We start from the raw sequence: 14,793 nt of genomic DNA, 5'->3' as shown, positions 1-14,793 counted from the left end.
AAAGTTAGAGAAAATAGGAGCTGTGAGTGCTGGGCACTTTTGAAAGCCAGGCTACTGCTGTTTTGGTATCCACGTATGGATCGAAGAACCTAACCTTAGGAAGGCAAGATGGAAAATGGGGGCTTTAGAACCCTATGGCTAGAGCTATGCTCCAGTGAGACAGTTTGGAAAGGGATTTCAATCTGCCACCTTTTATACAAGGGATGAAACATACGACTCTTTAAAAAATAATATTGTGGAAAACCCAAGGCCCTCAAGGCACACTCAGGATTCACGGTTCTGTTTTTTCAACTTACTTTTCTCTCTTTCTAGGGCCTCCTCCTGAGGCATCTGCTCCACGAGGCTTCACCTTCCAAACAAGGAGCAGCTCCAGCGTGCGGCACACAAACGTCTCATTTTTTTCCTCCAGTCACTTAATCAAGGGCTCTCCTGGCACTGCCCTGGGCTGCAGCTGGGGGGACGTTGTGCCCCACGGACAGCAGGCTCGCTCCTGGGCGCTTCCCGCTCCCCTAGCAGAGTGCTGCTGTAAAGCCAGGTCCCTCGCGCCTTTGCCCCCGTTTGAAGCGGGGCAATCCCCGACCCCTGCACGGCGAGGTAGAGGAGCAGCCGCAGCGACATATTTTGAGGCCAGCAGCTCCTGGGGGTGCCGGCGCTGCGGGACAGGACCGGGGCTGCAGTCGCGGCGGAGCTGGCTGGCTTCCCGCCGCCTGCCCCGGGCAAACACCTGGGAGCAGGAGAGAGGCAGAGCGCTGGGTGGGGCGCTGGCTGAGCGCCAGGGTCCAGGCTGTGCGCGGAGGAAGAGGAGGAGGAGGGTCTCGTGAGCTCTCCTGTCCCTGGTTAGACAAGAGGCCGCAGGGGAGGGGGTGAAATCAATAACAACAAGCCGAGCGCGGCGGTGGTGGCGGTGGCAGTCCGAGAGGCGGCGGGCAGCGAGCGGCTCGGACCATGGAGCGCAGCTGCCTCCCCCAGCCGCAGCAGGAAGCGGTAGAAGCCTGGCTGGATGATCACTGGGACTTTACCCGCTCTTACTTTGTTAGGAAAGCTACAAGGTAAGAGCAGCGGGGGGCGAGGCGGCAGAGCCCCCTTCCCCGCACCCGAGCCCTCGGATTTCCCCGGCGCTGCCTCTTTTACAACCACCTTCCCCTCCGCCGCTCCCTTCCCGACAGCTGCCAAAACTGAAACCAACACACAGCCGCTCTGTTCCGCTGCCACCCAAGTTCGCAGGCAGGCGCTTCCCGGGGTTTTGCTCCGCAGCGGGCTCTGCCTGCCCGGCCTGGCCCCCAGCAGAGCCGCGCTGCGCATAGGTGTTGGGTGCAGAGGGGGCTGGGGTTGCTGCACCCGAAGTGCATTTCAGCCTGTGCAGGGTTTGCAGTTTGCTTGGGTGGCTCTCAGACCCCCCCCCCCATGCTACACGCTGCCCCGGGCGCTGCGAGGCTCTGAGCCACGGGGCAGTGGGGACTTGACATGCAGTGCAAGGGGGACTGACGGGTCTGGAAACCCTAGGCCTGACCTGGGTCTAGAGATCGCTCTGTAAACCTGCATCGTTCACTTGGCACGAGTAGCCACGGGGACACCCCCCCTCGCAGAAATAGACCGCCCCCCCGCTTTTGGGGGTTGTGTCACTTGTTAAGGGCCACACAAGGCTCCGGGCTCCGCACAGCAGGCCGGTTTTGACATCTCAGTCCCGGGCGGCGGCCGCGTGTCTGCCGCGTACAGCAAGGCGGGGCGGGAGAGGGGTGAGCGGGTGCAAGTGCCAAGTGGGTTCAGGCGCCTGGAACGGCTGGTCGTGAGCTGTCTCGGCGCTGCGTTTGGGGAGCGAGCTGGGGGTGTCTCCGCACTTAGGGGAGTGTGGCAGGAGTGGAGAGCAAGGGGACGGGACCTGGGAATGCTTCTGCAGTTGGGGAGGGAAGTAGGGGCTAAGGGGAGTGGCGCTGTGTAGCTGGAGGAAGGGGGGGGGTGCCTGGCGAAGCATTTGGGGAGGGGAGCAAAGTCTGCACACGTGGAGGGGATCTGCGGCCGGAGGGGTTCTGCAGGATGAACAGAGGGAGCGGTGGGGACTGAGGGGGCTGGGGGGAGCTGCAGCAGTTAAGGAAGGCGGTGGGGATTCAGGGGACCTGGGTAGTGCTGGCTGGTGTCGGGGAGGTGGTGTCTCCACGTGGACGAGCTCAGCGCGGGGAAGCGTCCGGGGAGGGGATTGATTAGGGGTGTCTCTCGGAGGAGCACAGCCGGGTGTAGACGGTGGAGAGAAGTTCCCAGCGAGGCTTAGACGCTGCAGGGAGTTCTCGGCAGGGATATTCCCCGCCAGAGGGCAGCGCTGCGCTGCCCACCGCGAGAAGCAGCCCGGGGACAGCGCCAGTGCTAAGAAGTTTTCCTATGAACTATTATTGAAGGGTGGCTTGGATTTTATTTATTTATTGCAAAGATTTAGTATAGAGATCAGAGGCGCTCGTCTGAGCTGACGCCCCTCTGGCTTGTCATGCTGCCATTTGGAGATAAGACGAGGTATATTTGCTCATCATTGTCACTGACACCTCAGCGGTGGAATTGCTGTTGAAAGGGAGTAAATGCAACTATTTTTAGAAGTGGAGTCGGGTTTCCAGTTTGAATATTTTCCTATAAGCAAAGCAGTGGGGATGCAAAGTGCAGGAGGTCTGCCGCTCCCGCGGCATACCGAGTGCAGGGCTGGTTAGTAAGTTGTGTAATTCGGTCCTTTGAGTGCACGCACCATCTCTGCGGATTCGCTCTTGTTCCTGAGCTGCCTCCACCATCTGCTATTGCTGCTGATTTACTTACCTCCCAAGTCACTTAAGAGGAATGGATGAGTTTTGAAATGAGTTTTGCTGCTGCCCCTCTCTGCATGGGATGGGGCGGTAAGAAGAGAGATCCCCATTAATTATTGACTTGCAGCGAGCAAGAAGGCTTCAGGGGTCAGTCACCTGCTTCCCTGTTACCATCTGTGCGAGATCCCTTCTCCTCCCTTCCTGCTGCTTCATAGCAGACAGGCTGTCAGATTCATCTCTCTGGAAAACAGCAATCAAAATGTGCTATCTTAAAAAAAAACCACCCTTAAATAAGTTAAATAGCTTTAAGAAAAGTAAGAGCTGGATGGGGATAATTGACATGTGTGGTTAACCTTTATATTTTTACAGAATACTGGTGTATGGTATATGAGTGAAGGATACTTTGTTTATCCATGAAAAATAGGGTGGTAGCATTTTAACCAGCTTTGAGAAGTAGCATTTTATCAGGTCAGCTTGCCACACTTCCTTTGGAAACTGGAAGTAGCACTGAACAAATACAAATGCTAATTAATAGTAACCATTATGTCGATTTGTTTTCCCCATGAAGTAGGTTGGCTAGTCTTTTTTTTTCGTACTCAGAAACAGTTGTATTTTTGTAAAGGTATGAAAAAGGCCGTGTTTTACAAAATACAAATTAATTGGGTACCTGTGACTAACTGAAATACCCTTACATTTTTATAAGATTTCTACAGAAAACTGTCAGCTTCAAATGCTTGTTTGGCAACAATTCTGTTGTTGTTTTTGTTTTATAGCAATGGAGATGTCACATTATTTTCAGAACTGTCTGCCAGTCTGACTTAAGTATAACAACTTGTTTCTTTTTTTGTTTTGAACTTATTTTATAAGTAGGAGTCTATACAAAGGCAAGTTTTCACTTATTTGATGGCCTATCTGGTTTTCTTTGTATACTCTCAAATTATGCTTCATAAACCTTTAAGAGTTTGAAGCAATCAGTGTGTTTAGTAAAAACAACGAGGAATTCGGTAGCGCCTTAAAGACTAACAGATTTATTTGGGCATAAGCTTTCGTGGGTAAAAAACCCACTTCTTCAGAAGCATGGAGTGAAAATTACAGTGTATTTAGTAAAAGATATAATTGTCTATGTTGTGGAGTTATTTTAGAATATGGCTTGATAGAGAACCTTGAACTTGATTCCATGTTTTGTTATTTTTTTAAAAATTGCATCATTTGTGCTACAGTAATAATGACATTGAACAGAGGTGATTGCAGTTTACTTTTCATGTTTTGATTGCTTAACGTTGTACTTGTTCTATCTGATAAATGGGATTTCTCTGAGATTCTGAGATAGTTTTTAACCTGTACTTTTAAAATCTAATTTAGTTTACACTTTTTAGTTTGTTTCATCAGTTATATACACACATGCACGCACGCACCTTGAATTAATTTGGTAACTCATGGAACAGGCACATCATCTCTTAGTCTGAATTCATATTTCTATGTATAATTAACTTTATTTTGCTGAAGGCATCAGAGCTTTTCTGCTACATCTTCAGATATGAATACAAATGACCAGAAACAGAATTGAGCTGCATTATTTGTTGCAAGGTTAAGAATCAAAGTTGAGAATAAACATTGAGTGTGTGATTCAAAACCCAATCATTGTAACTCTTTCCATTGATTTCAATGGGCTTTGGATCGGGATCTTATTGAGCAAGAAAGTATCTTTGCAATATTAAAATCATTTATACAAAATATTCCTCTCTCCCTTCATGGATTAATTTGTGCAATTCCTTACTCGTAGAGTAATCCCACTGACTTCAGTAGGAGTACTCACATGAGTAAATAAAAAAAAGAAAGAAAAGATTAGTTTAGGTGGGTTTTATCCCAAGTATTTTATAAATTTAGAGCCACAGTATCATACATATTCTGTAAAAAATAGGTAATGTTTGTCTATTTTGTATAAATCACATCATCATTAATGGATTTCTGTGTATGGTTTATGGGAAGACATTTCCTAGAAAACAACACTTTAAAAGAAAATATATATTTCAGTTAATTTATAATTATTTGTAATCCACACAGCTATGGAAGCATTGCTAGTCAGTATTCTGGACTCATGTCAGTATGGGCTGCAAGACTGGACCACTTGGGTGTTAAATTTGCATAGCATTGTTATCCTTTTTATAAAAGTTAATTATATAAACAACAGTTTAAACCTTATATTTATTATGGCTACAAGCTATGGATCTAATCCTGCAAGATGTTGAACCATCTCCTGTAGGCTGCTCAGCACTTTTTAGGAAGTGCTCAGTGTAGGCTGAATTACTTCTGTTCCACAGTTCGTACTGATTTCGTGGATGAATTAATTCTGTGATGCAGTATGTTCTGATATGAGAGTGTACAACCTGGGCCTGATCCTACAAAAACTTATTCAAATGTGAAGCTTTTATCCACATACTTGTTTCCATTGACTACATGGGAGTAAGGACTACTCACTTGATAATGGTTTATAGTATCAGGTACCCACAGGTATTTTATTACTTTGTTTTGTACAAGGTTATATGGGAAGTGTATAAATATATATTAAATGTGAGGTTTTTATGAAAGCTCTTGTTCAATATGCAGAACAATGGTTCAAATATTTCCCTGGCACACTTACTTAAGTTACACCAGTGCAAATATGGCTCCGTTTATTTAGGCCTGTTTAATTTTGGCTTACTCAGATGCAAAATTTTTAGTGGTAATAGTTCAGATTGTACATCTGTTGGTTTGTTGTACCACTTCTTCAAGTTCCTATTTCCTACTAAAATTAAGCTATTTCTTTTTAAAAGCATCCCTCTACTAAAATTAATCTTCCTTTTTAATGTTTTCTCCCCTTTCAAAATTTTAGAATTTTATTTGTAAAAGTGGCTTTTTCAGAAAGGGGAGAAGATGGTTTTCAAATTAAATTTAATTCTTCTCATTCTTGTACAGCATATGGACTTGATTTTAGAATCTATCTTTTGATTACCCATACTATTATTGTAGCCTTTTCATAATTGATGTTAATAATCATTCTTCTGTTACAGTTAGGGGTGAATCTGTTATCAGTATCGGATTACTGATGATATACTTTTTGTATTACTTTTATAAAACTGTTATCCAGGCAGTTTGTCACATCACTTTCATGTCCCAAGCTTCACCCTTACTTAAAGCTCTCTTCAAGAAACTAGTATACTGTATATAATATTTCTGGTTTCCTTTATTGTTCCTCTTAAAAATACCGGTGTGACTTTCTCTTAGTACCTTTCGCGCTCACAGACAAATTCACTGTTCACTGTTGATGCACTCAGCTCAGGGGAAAATTGCGTTCCAGCTATAGGCAACTTCATTGTTCCATAGAGGGTTCCCTCCCGCCCCCGGCTTCCTAAATGTATGGTATGATAGATAAAAATTATTAAGCTAAGATTTGCTTTTGTCCTAGTGAAAATAAGACTCTTCGCAATAACTGTCTTGGGTTATTATAACACAGGTTGACTATATCAGTGATATGTGAAAGGGCAAGCATATTTTATTTCTGTTAATGACAGCTCCAAGTATTCCATTTGGGGCTGGTTTCTCAGTTCAGAGCTTCAGTCTCCATCTTCAGGGAGATATTGGAAAATATCTTTCATTTTGAGCTATCATGTAGTGTTGTAGCTTTGTAAGCCCATGTTAGTTATAGTTCTTGGGTGTTCTCTCATAGTATTATTCATAGCAATATGCCTATGCTTAGTTTTTCTATATAAGAGGAAGTTTATGCATTTTTATAATAAGTGTACAGAAGTTCAGACTGTCAAACAGATTCTGAATGTATGTTTTGGAGAGTTATTTTTGAATGATCAAATTTGAAAATACTTTGGTAATCCCCTCTGAAAAAAATGAATCCTAAAAATATAGAACATTTTTACAGGAATGAGTCAAATCAATCCCTTGTGTAACCTTGTTGACATTAGTCATGTTACACCATTCTGGCCACAGTGTATTTTCTCCCATTTGCACATTTTGTTCACGTCATATGTATTTACAGAGTTTGCCTGAGAAAGGAGTGGAGGAGGTTAGGGTTGTTGGTTTTTTTTTGTTTTGTTTTTTTTCTGTAAAAACCATGAAATGTGTTTCCTTTTAAAACTAATTTTCTTAAAATCCTTTTCCTCTAAGTAGCCCACACATTCTTAAACACTTTTCTCAGGAACCTTAGCTCCCCAAAGAAATGTATACACTGCATTAAGATCACTGTAAAAATTTAAGACCAACTCCAACAAATGCTTAGGCATGTGTGGAAAGTTACTCATATGAGTCAAGTTACAGTTATAGGCAAGTAAGTTACACTTGTGCCTACTTATTTGCAAGAAAGGGGTCTAAAAGGAGAAGGGCAATGCAGCTGCAAAACTTCCTGTGAATTCAGAGAAAGCAGCAGGGTCGACAGGCTTTCTCCCCCACACACCTTTTGTACAAAATGGAGAGAGCATGATTCTGCAGTGCCAGTGTAGGCAGTTCCCTCCTGGACTTTACTGGGAGCTTTGTGTGCATCAAGGTGAGAGGATCAGACCCTAACTTTTTGGTATAAGAAAATAAAGTGTGGGAAGGGGAGTATAAATTCCATTTGAAGGAGGTGGGAAGGTGTGATGGATAGTCAGAGAATCTTTACCATTGGGTTAGTATTTTTTAGCTATAGGAATTCACAAACATTTTGGCTACTGGTGTCTATTGAAGAATCCTCCCAGATTTCAGCTACTGCTCGTGAATGAAGTTCCCTCCCTGTGCAGCAGGCTAGCACAAGGCTATATACTACTTAAATCTCACTTAAGTCTGATTAAACTGGTGATCAGAATGTCTTCAGGCCGAAGAGTGCATGTTCCTGTTTTCATAGTGTATTTGCATGTTTTCGAATGTTTGTCTAAAGGTGAATTGTGTGGAGAATGTAGGATCCAGGTCAAGTACTGCAAACAATGCAGCTCAACCTCCTACAGCGTTTCCTGAGTCAGACTAATACTGTACAATCTATTTTCATTTTGAACATTAAATTAAAGAAAAGCTATTTTGCTTTGTCATAGACAAATATAATTACCAAAGTCACACAACGTAAGTCTCCCTCTTCTTTAATGTCCAAGAAACATAAATAAATTTACATGGAATAATTTGTGATTTATATGAATTGCTCAAAAAACATCATTAGATGCAAAAGACTCTATTTGCAGAGTGCCAAAAAAAAACCCTTGTTCAAATGGCCCCTGTGAGTAATTCAAGGGTTGTCATTTCACATTAGGCCTGGCACCAGCCACAAAATATATTTACTTAGTAAAAAGAATTTTTTTTTCCCATTTATTTATGTGCTAAGGGTGAATTCACTCCTGTACAGAGGCTCAGCCCAAAACCTCTTCACCACTTAAATCCTACTTAAGTCCTATTTTGGGAATTTAAGTGGGACTTTAGTAGTATATAGCGGTGAATTTCACCTTAAGGGTTTGAACCTTTTTCCACTAGAATCAATGGCTATTGGCTTCATAGGAGAGTGAATGGGTCCCATAGTTATTTTGAGGCTGGGGCAAGAAACAAACATATTAGCAGGAAAAATAAAAGATCTCATTTATTATTATTATTATTTAAAACCTTGACCTTTGCATCGCTGTAGTTTTGCTGTGCCTTTTTTGAATTTTGAATGGAAAAACCCTTCTAGGGCCAGATTGCTGTTTTTGAAAAGAAAACAAAAAAGGTTGGGCCTACAGTTAAGCTGTAAAAGATGACTTGTAAATAGCCAAGAATAATAAATTATCATAAGGACATGCACTTTTTGGTATCCTCACTTCAACCAGCTAATCGAATTGTATATCCTATTTAAAAAAACCCCACCAACATGAGGCAAGATTTAAATTATTGCATAACATTGAAAAATCATTACTTTTAGCTCTAACAAGAATACTGTATCTGAATCAGGAGCCAGAGTTCTTCATTTACATTTATACTTGGCAAAGAACTTGTTTAATTTGAAGACCATGAGTTGTCCCATTCATTACTCACATGTTTAAAGTTAAGCATGTCCATAGGAACTTTGCAGATCTGCGCCCATAAATGGACACTATCATCTTTAAAATCACACTTCTATCTTTTAAAAAAAAAGTGTTTACTGTTGTTACAAGTGACACATCAAGGGATTAGAACAAAATAGTTTTCTACGTGTTTTTAGTTATGTGCATTTGACAGCACTTTGTATATTGTTTTTTTTCATTATTTCCACTATATAGTCATACAATTTCTCCTGTTTGTTTAGGTCTTTCACAAAGCATGAGGGGAGAGGAAAACATTTTAAAAATGTGTGAAAATGGGAAAACCTCAACTCTTGGCAAGGGAACACATGGCAGTTTTAGTGCCAGAAACGACCTTAAACTGTTTTGTTAAAAATCAGCTAGATTTCAAGTTGATGATGATCCTTGAAATTATTTCCGCATCTAAATTACATCAAAAAACTGAAAAGAAAATTTGTTGACGGCTAGTGGTTATTCTAAGAAAAGCACATTGATAAGGATTAATTATTAGGCCTATCTTGAAAAACTATTGACTTCAACAGCAGTAGGATTAGGCTCTAAAAATTAATGCAACTGAATGTTGGCATTCTATACCAGATGAATTCAGGCGTGAGTGTCTTTCTTCTAAGGATCTCAGAGTGCTTTATAGATGTTAAGGCGATCCCCTTGTGACCCTTATTGACACAGCTAGTATCACTACTAATGTGAGGAAGGCAATCCTAATTTCTCCTTAACTCATTAAATATCACCATAGGTTTTTGGGGGTAGGTAAGGATAATATCTATTTTGCAGATGGGTAAAATGAAACGCATGGTGGTGAAGTCACTTATCTAAGGTCACAGTGAATTAGTTGCAATGAGAGCAGTTAGTGGGGAGCAGTATCGTCTGTGGGATTGAACCAGGAGTCAGGAGAGCTCAGCTCTACTCTCAGATCTGCCCCTGGCCTGCTGTGTGATCTGGAGAAGTCACTTCTCCTCTGTGCCTCTGTTTCCCCTTCCACCCACTTTCCATCCTTGTCTATTTTACTTGTAAGCTCTTTATACAAATAATAAACAACAAGAGCTGGGGTTATGTAGCTCTGTACAAGGGAACATCCATGTAGCGAAGGATATGTTTTTCCCCAAATATTTTATTCTCCATTTTCAAAAGTAATAATCCTCATTATCCCTCCAATAACACTCCCCCCCCCCCGCCCAATCCTCTCAAAAGGTTTTCTGTTGGAAGAGGTCACCTGGCAAATTCAGTTCTCACCATACTCTAACATCCAACATCTTATAAATGAGAGGGAGGAGTGGATGTGACTAAATGCAAATGACTGTAAAAATAGCCATCACCTACTCCCATTCATGAACTTTGGGCTCAGTTATGGTTGCCACAGTGCAGGCTAACTGGAAGAAAAGAATGCAGGCAGGCAGTAAGGAGGGCGTGTGGCTGTAGCTGCACACAAAGCAATGTTTAAAGGGCTATGCTGGGGTGAGAGCATATTACAGTTTTGAAAGGGTGAACACACTTCTTGCAGCACCTGGATATTAGTATTTGCTCCTGTTTTATACAAAGCTAACCTCTACTGTCACTGCTGCAACTTCTCCCTCACAGCAGTTCTCTGGCCCTAAGAACCTTAGCGCCAAATCCTACAAATACCTATGCCCCTTGAAGACAGCTTGTGTGATTTAGGAGTGTTTGCAGGATTGACCCTTAATTTGGTCCTTTTCACATCCCATTTGTCTCATAAATAGTGATTTCTCATTTATTTCCACTAATCTCTCTTGTAGTTCAATGTGTGTCTGGTACTGATAGACCTTACTTACATGGCTTATTGTATGCTGAGAAAATAATTATTATACTTGTCATGCATGGCTAAATAGAAAATGGTACTAAAAAAGCAAAAACAAGTCAAGTCAATCCTCTGATTGATTTTTAAAATAGATTAAAATGACTATGTTTTGCATTTCATCCAAATAAAACATTAGTTCTTCAACCCATGCATATAGCTGTGTGAGAAAACGGAGCTGAATAATTTCCTTATAAGAAGTGTTACTCAGAACAGGTCAATAAAATTGTTGTTAATCCAGCTGAATTTAAACAACTTTACTGTTACCTAAATTCTGCAAATGCCTAATCAGTTTAAAGTATAAAAACATGTTTTAGGAGAGCTATAGCTATAGGATTTTGCTCTCGTCTTAATCTACACAATTTCGTTAAAAACCCACACAGTAACCTGTTAGCAGGTTACTAGACCACCATCAAAGAGACATTTTGGGGGAAGATATATGTTTTTCTAATTATGCAGTTCTACAGTCAAGCTAACAGAATATATAATACATAGTCTTGTGCCATTTCAAAGTGCTTTACAAACAGAGTCTAATAGTGCAAACTCTCTTTCTAATGAGGAGAAGGTCCTTATTCCAAGGCAGTGGGACTACTTGTATGAGGAAAGTCTTACACAGTCAGGTTCTAAATCCTCTCACCACCCCTGTGAAGCAGGTAGATAAGTTTTGAAATCCCTACTTTACAGATGGAGAAGATGAAATGGAAAGATTGAATCATTCTTGGTCCACGGAGTCAGAGCTGGGCAGGGCTGCCCAGAGGATTCAGGGGGCCTGGGGCAAAGCGGGGGAGCTGCGGCGCTTGTCCTCACCCAGCGGCAGTCCGAGTCTTCGGCGGCATTTTGGTGGCAGGGAGCCCTTCAGTCGCTCCGCATCTTCGGCAGCACTGTGGGGCCCCCCCGCTGCCTGGGGAAAATTGTCCTACTTGCCCTCCCCCCCCCACCACCCCCGCCCAGGCGGCCCTGGAGCTGGGTTTAGAGGTTTTTGTTGTTTGTTTGTAATTGTTATTACATTAGTAAACCTGTGCTATGGCACTTTACAAACAAATAAAGTGGCAAGTCTCTTCTCTGAAAAACGAAGTCCATACTGTAACCAGTACACTGTGCACCTGATTCTCCACTGCCTTATATTTTGTAGTCACTTACACCTGTGCAAATTGAGTGTGAAACACTACCAGGACAGAGTGATAGCATTTTACTCTTCCTTTCATGACATGTAAATGATCACACAGATGCAAGGCAGCAGAGAATCAGGCTCCGTGTACCTCTTATAATAAACTGTGGTCGTTCAGTAGGTGGGAACAAATTTATCATAGACTTACAAATGTTAAGTATCTGAGTACATTTGGCTGATTAATGAGCAGGTTAGGAAGGCTATTCCATCTTGTTCTTTGCTTGTATAAATGCGTTTAAATTTGATTTTACAGTATTTCTAACCGCCAATGTTCAAAAATTATGAGTCAGGTTCCACACAATCTGAGACTGGATTAAAAATCAAAGAGTTTTTAACATAATAATAAATGGGTTTTTTAGTTGCCTTCTAGTTTCTGAGCCTTCAGGGTGCACTCAAATCACATTTTCAAGCTTTCTTTGCGACCAGGAGGGCTAGAAGCTTATTTTTGTTAATAAAAGCAGAGGTTTTCAGGTAATTGTTTATCTCTAGAGCTAAGGCTTAAAGAAAAATGCCAAATATCGCACGTCTCATGCTGAAATCACAAGAGTCAGGAGCACGGATTTTAATCCAGGGATGCTCACGGAGTCTTCTTATACAACTATTTATTTAATAATCACCTGTTTTTTTCCTATGGGGATATTTTTGGCCATTTTCATGATTTTTTCCCCCTCTAATTTCCCTTTCCTCCTTCCATCAAGAGAATGATTGATTAGATGTTGGCTTCTTATTTTGTCTCTTACTCAAACAGTTTGCAGCATGAATTTGCTGACATGCCTCTTGAAAAGTATGATTTCATGTATTTTTATTGTGCAAAGTCTTCTCTCCCACATTTTAATATCATCTGTGGAAGCTCAGCATATTAAGTGCTATAAAGATGTCCTTGTTAAAATCAGAGTTATGATAATATATTAATCATTCTTCCTATTGATGTAGTTTTTCATATGAAAGTATCATTTCATAAGCCATTTGGGTGAAACCAGATCTCTTTTTCAAAGAGATATTGATGACACTGTAAAGAAGACAGATAATTGAGAATATTTATTTATATTAAATAAACCCCGAATTTACTTCCTAATTTTTTTTAAAATAATTAACCATAACCCTCTCTTTCACAGCAATAGTGGAGTCATTTATTGGTCATTCTATTGCATTTTATTAGCCGACATCATTTTCTAGTAATCAGACTGGTTTAATATTCATGGGTGCTTTGTAATAGATGTTGATGTACACAATAATAGTAATTATTATTATTATTTCACCCAAAAGTGTGCTAGGCGCTTCACAGAAGAAGGGGACAGGATTTCATCCCACCTGTTTCCCCACTGAACTCGATGGCAACACTCCCATTGACTTTAATGGGGCCAGCATTTTATCCAAGTTAGCTACCCAAAAGAGCATGCAGTCTAAAGCCCTGATTCTGCAAAAGACTTAGAATTGTGCTTAACTGTATGGACTGTAGTCCCATTGACCTTGACAGGATTATCTCACAGTGTGTGAATAATAAGCACATGTGTAAATATTTGCAAGATCAGGACCAAAATACTGCAATTGGGAGCCCAGATAGAGATCAGATTCTACTTTCAGTTATGGTGTGATTAAGAGCAGAAATTGGTCCAGCAGCTCTATTAGATAATTTTAACCAACCACTGCTCTGAGGGAAAAAATATTCTCTCATATATGACCCTGAAATCCTTACTGATGTGTAGTCTACAGTTACATCACTTCTTTTCCTGAACAAGTATTCACTACATAGGCCTTGTCTACACTACGCGTTTATACCGATTTTAGCAGCGTTAAACCGATTTAACGCTGCACTTGTCCACACAACGAGGCCCTTTATATCAATATAAAGGGCTCTTTAAACCGGTTTCTGTACTCCTCCCCGACGAGAGAAGTAGTGCTGAAATCAGTATTACTATAACGGATTAGGGTTAGTGTGGCCGCAAATCGACGATATTGACCTCCAGGCGGTATCCCACAGTGCACTACTGTGACTGCTCTGGAGAGCAATCTGAACTCGGATGCGCTGGCCAGGTAGACAGGAAAAGCCCCGCGAACTTTTGAATTGCATTTCCTGTTTGCCCAGCGTGGAGCTCTGATCAGCATGGGTGGCGATGCAGTCCCAAATCCAAAAAGAGCTCGAGCATGGATCGTACGGAAGATACTGGACCTGATGGCTGTATAGGGAGACAAATCTGTTCTATCAGAGCTCCGTTACAGAAGACAAAATGCCAAAGCATTTGAAAAAAATCTCCAGGCTATGATGCAGAGTCCACAGCACAGTGCTGTGTGACAAGCGTAACGGAAAGCCAAAGAATCAAATGGCTGCTCATGGAGGAAGGGAAGGGGGATTGAGGACTCCAGCTATCCCACAGTCCCCGCAGTCTCTGAAAAGCATTTGCATTCTTGGCTGAGCTCCCAATGCCTGTAGGGTCAAACACGTTGTCCGGGGTGTTTCAAGGTATATCTTGTCAATTTACTCCCCTTCCCCCCCCGTGAAAGAAAAGGGAAAAAAATCGTTTGTTGACTTTTTTCAATGTCACCATATGTCTACTGCATGCTGCTGGTAAACACGGTGCTGGAGCAATGAACAGCAGCATCCTCTCCCCTCCCTTCCCCGGTGGCAGACGGTACAGTGCAGTAGGACTGGTAACCGTCCTCGTCATCAGCCCATGAGTGCTCCTGGCTGGCCTCAGGTGAGGTCGGCCAGAGGCGCCTGGGTAAAAATAGGAATGATTCCCAGTTATTCCCAGCAGATGGTACAGAACGGCTGGTAACCATCCTCATCATAGCAATTGGGGGCTGAACTCCATCAGCCCCCCCCCCCCCTTTCATGTCTAAAGAAAAGATTCTGTACTGCCTGGACATAGTAGGGGGATGCTGTGCTCCTCTCCCCTCCACCGTTTAATGTCCTGCCTGGACTATCATAGCAGCTGGAGGCTGCCTCCCCCTCATTTTCTCTCACTAAAAAGTCAGTGTTGCTTATTCCTG

At 42.2% G+C, this 14,793-nt stretch overlaps 1 protein-coding gene across 6 annotated transcripts in view; it reads left to right on the top strand.

Moving 5' to 3' along the window:
- PDE5A (phosphodiesterase 5A) overlaps window positions 1–14,793 on the top strand; it is a 171,667-nt gene that overhangs the window by 73,360 nt on the left and 83,514 nt on the right. For 2 of the 6 annotated variants that reach the window (XM_050946331.1, XM_050946330.1), the window contains exon 1: window positions 851–1,049. The exons of 1 other annotated variant lie outside the window; for it this stretch is intronic. In XM_050946331.1, coding sequence (XP_050802288.1) covers window positions 946–1,049 — 104 coding nt within the window. In that variant the 5' untranslated portion in view covers window positions 851–945. 3 more of the 6 variants (XM_050946332.1, XM_050946333.1, XM_050946334.1) reach the window with 3 other exon arrangements.

This window comes from Gopherus flavomarginatus, chromosome 3 (genome assembly GCF_025201925.1).
Source record: "Gopherus flavomarginatus isolate rGopFla2 chromosome 3, rGopFla2.mat.asm, whole genome shotgun sequence".
Classification (NCBI taxonomy): domain Eukaryota; kingdom Metazoa; phylum Chordata; order Testudines; family Testudinidae; genus Gopherus; species Gopherus flavomarginatus.
Note: the sequence above shows the minus strand (reverse complement) of the source record. Positions and strands in the feature narration are given on the sequence as shown.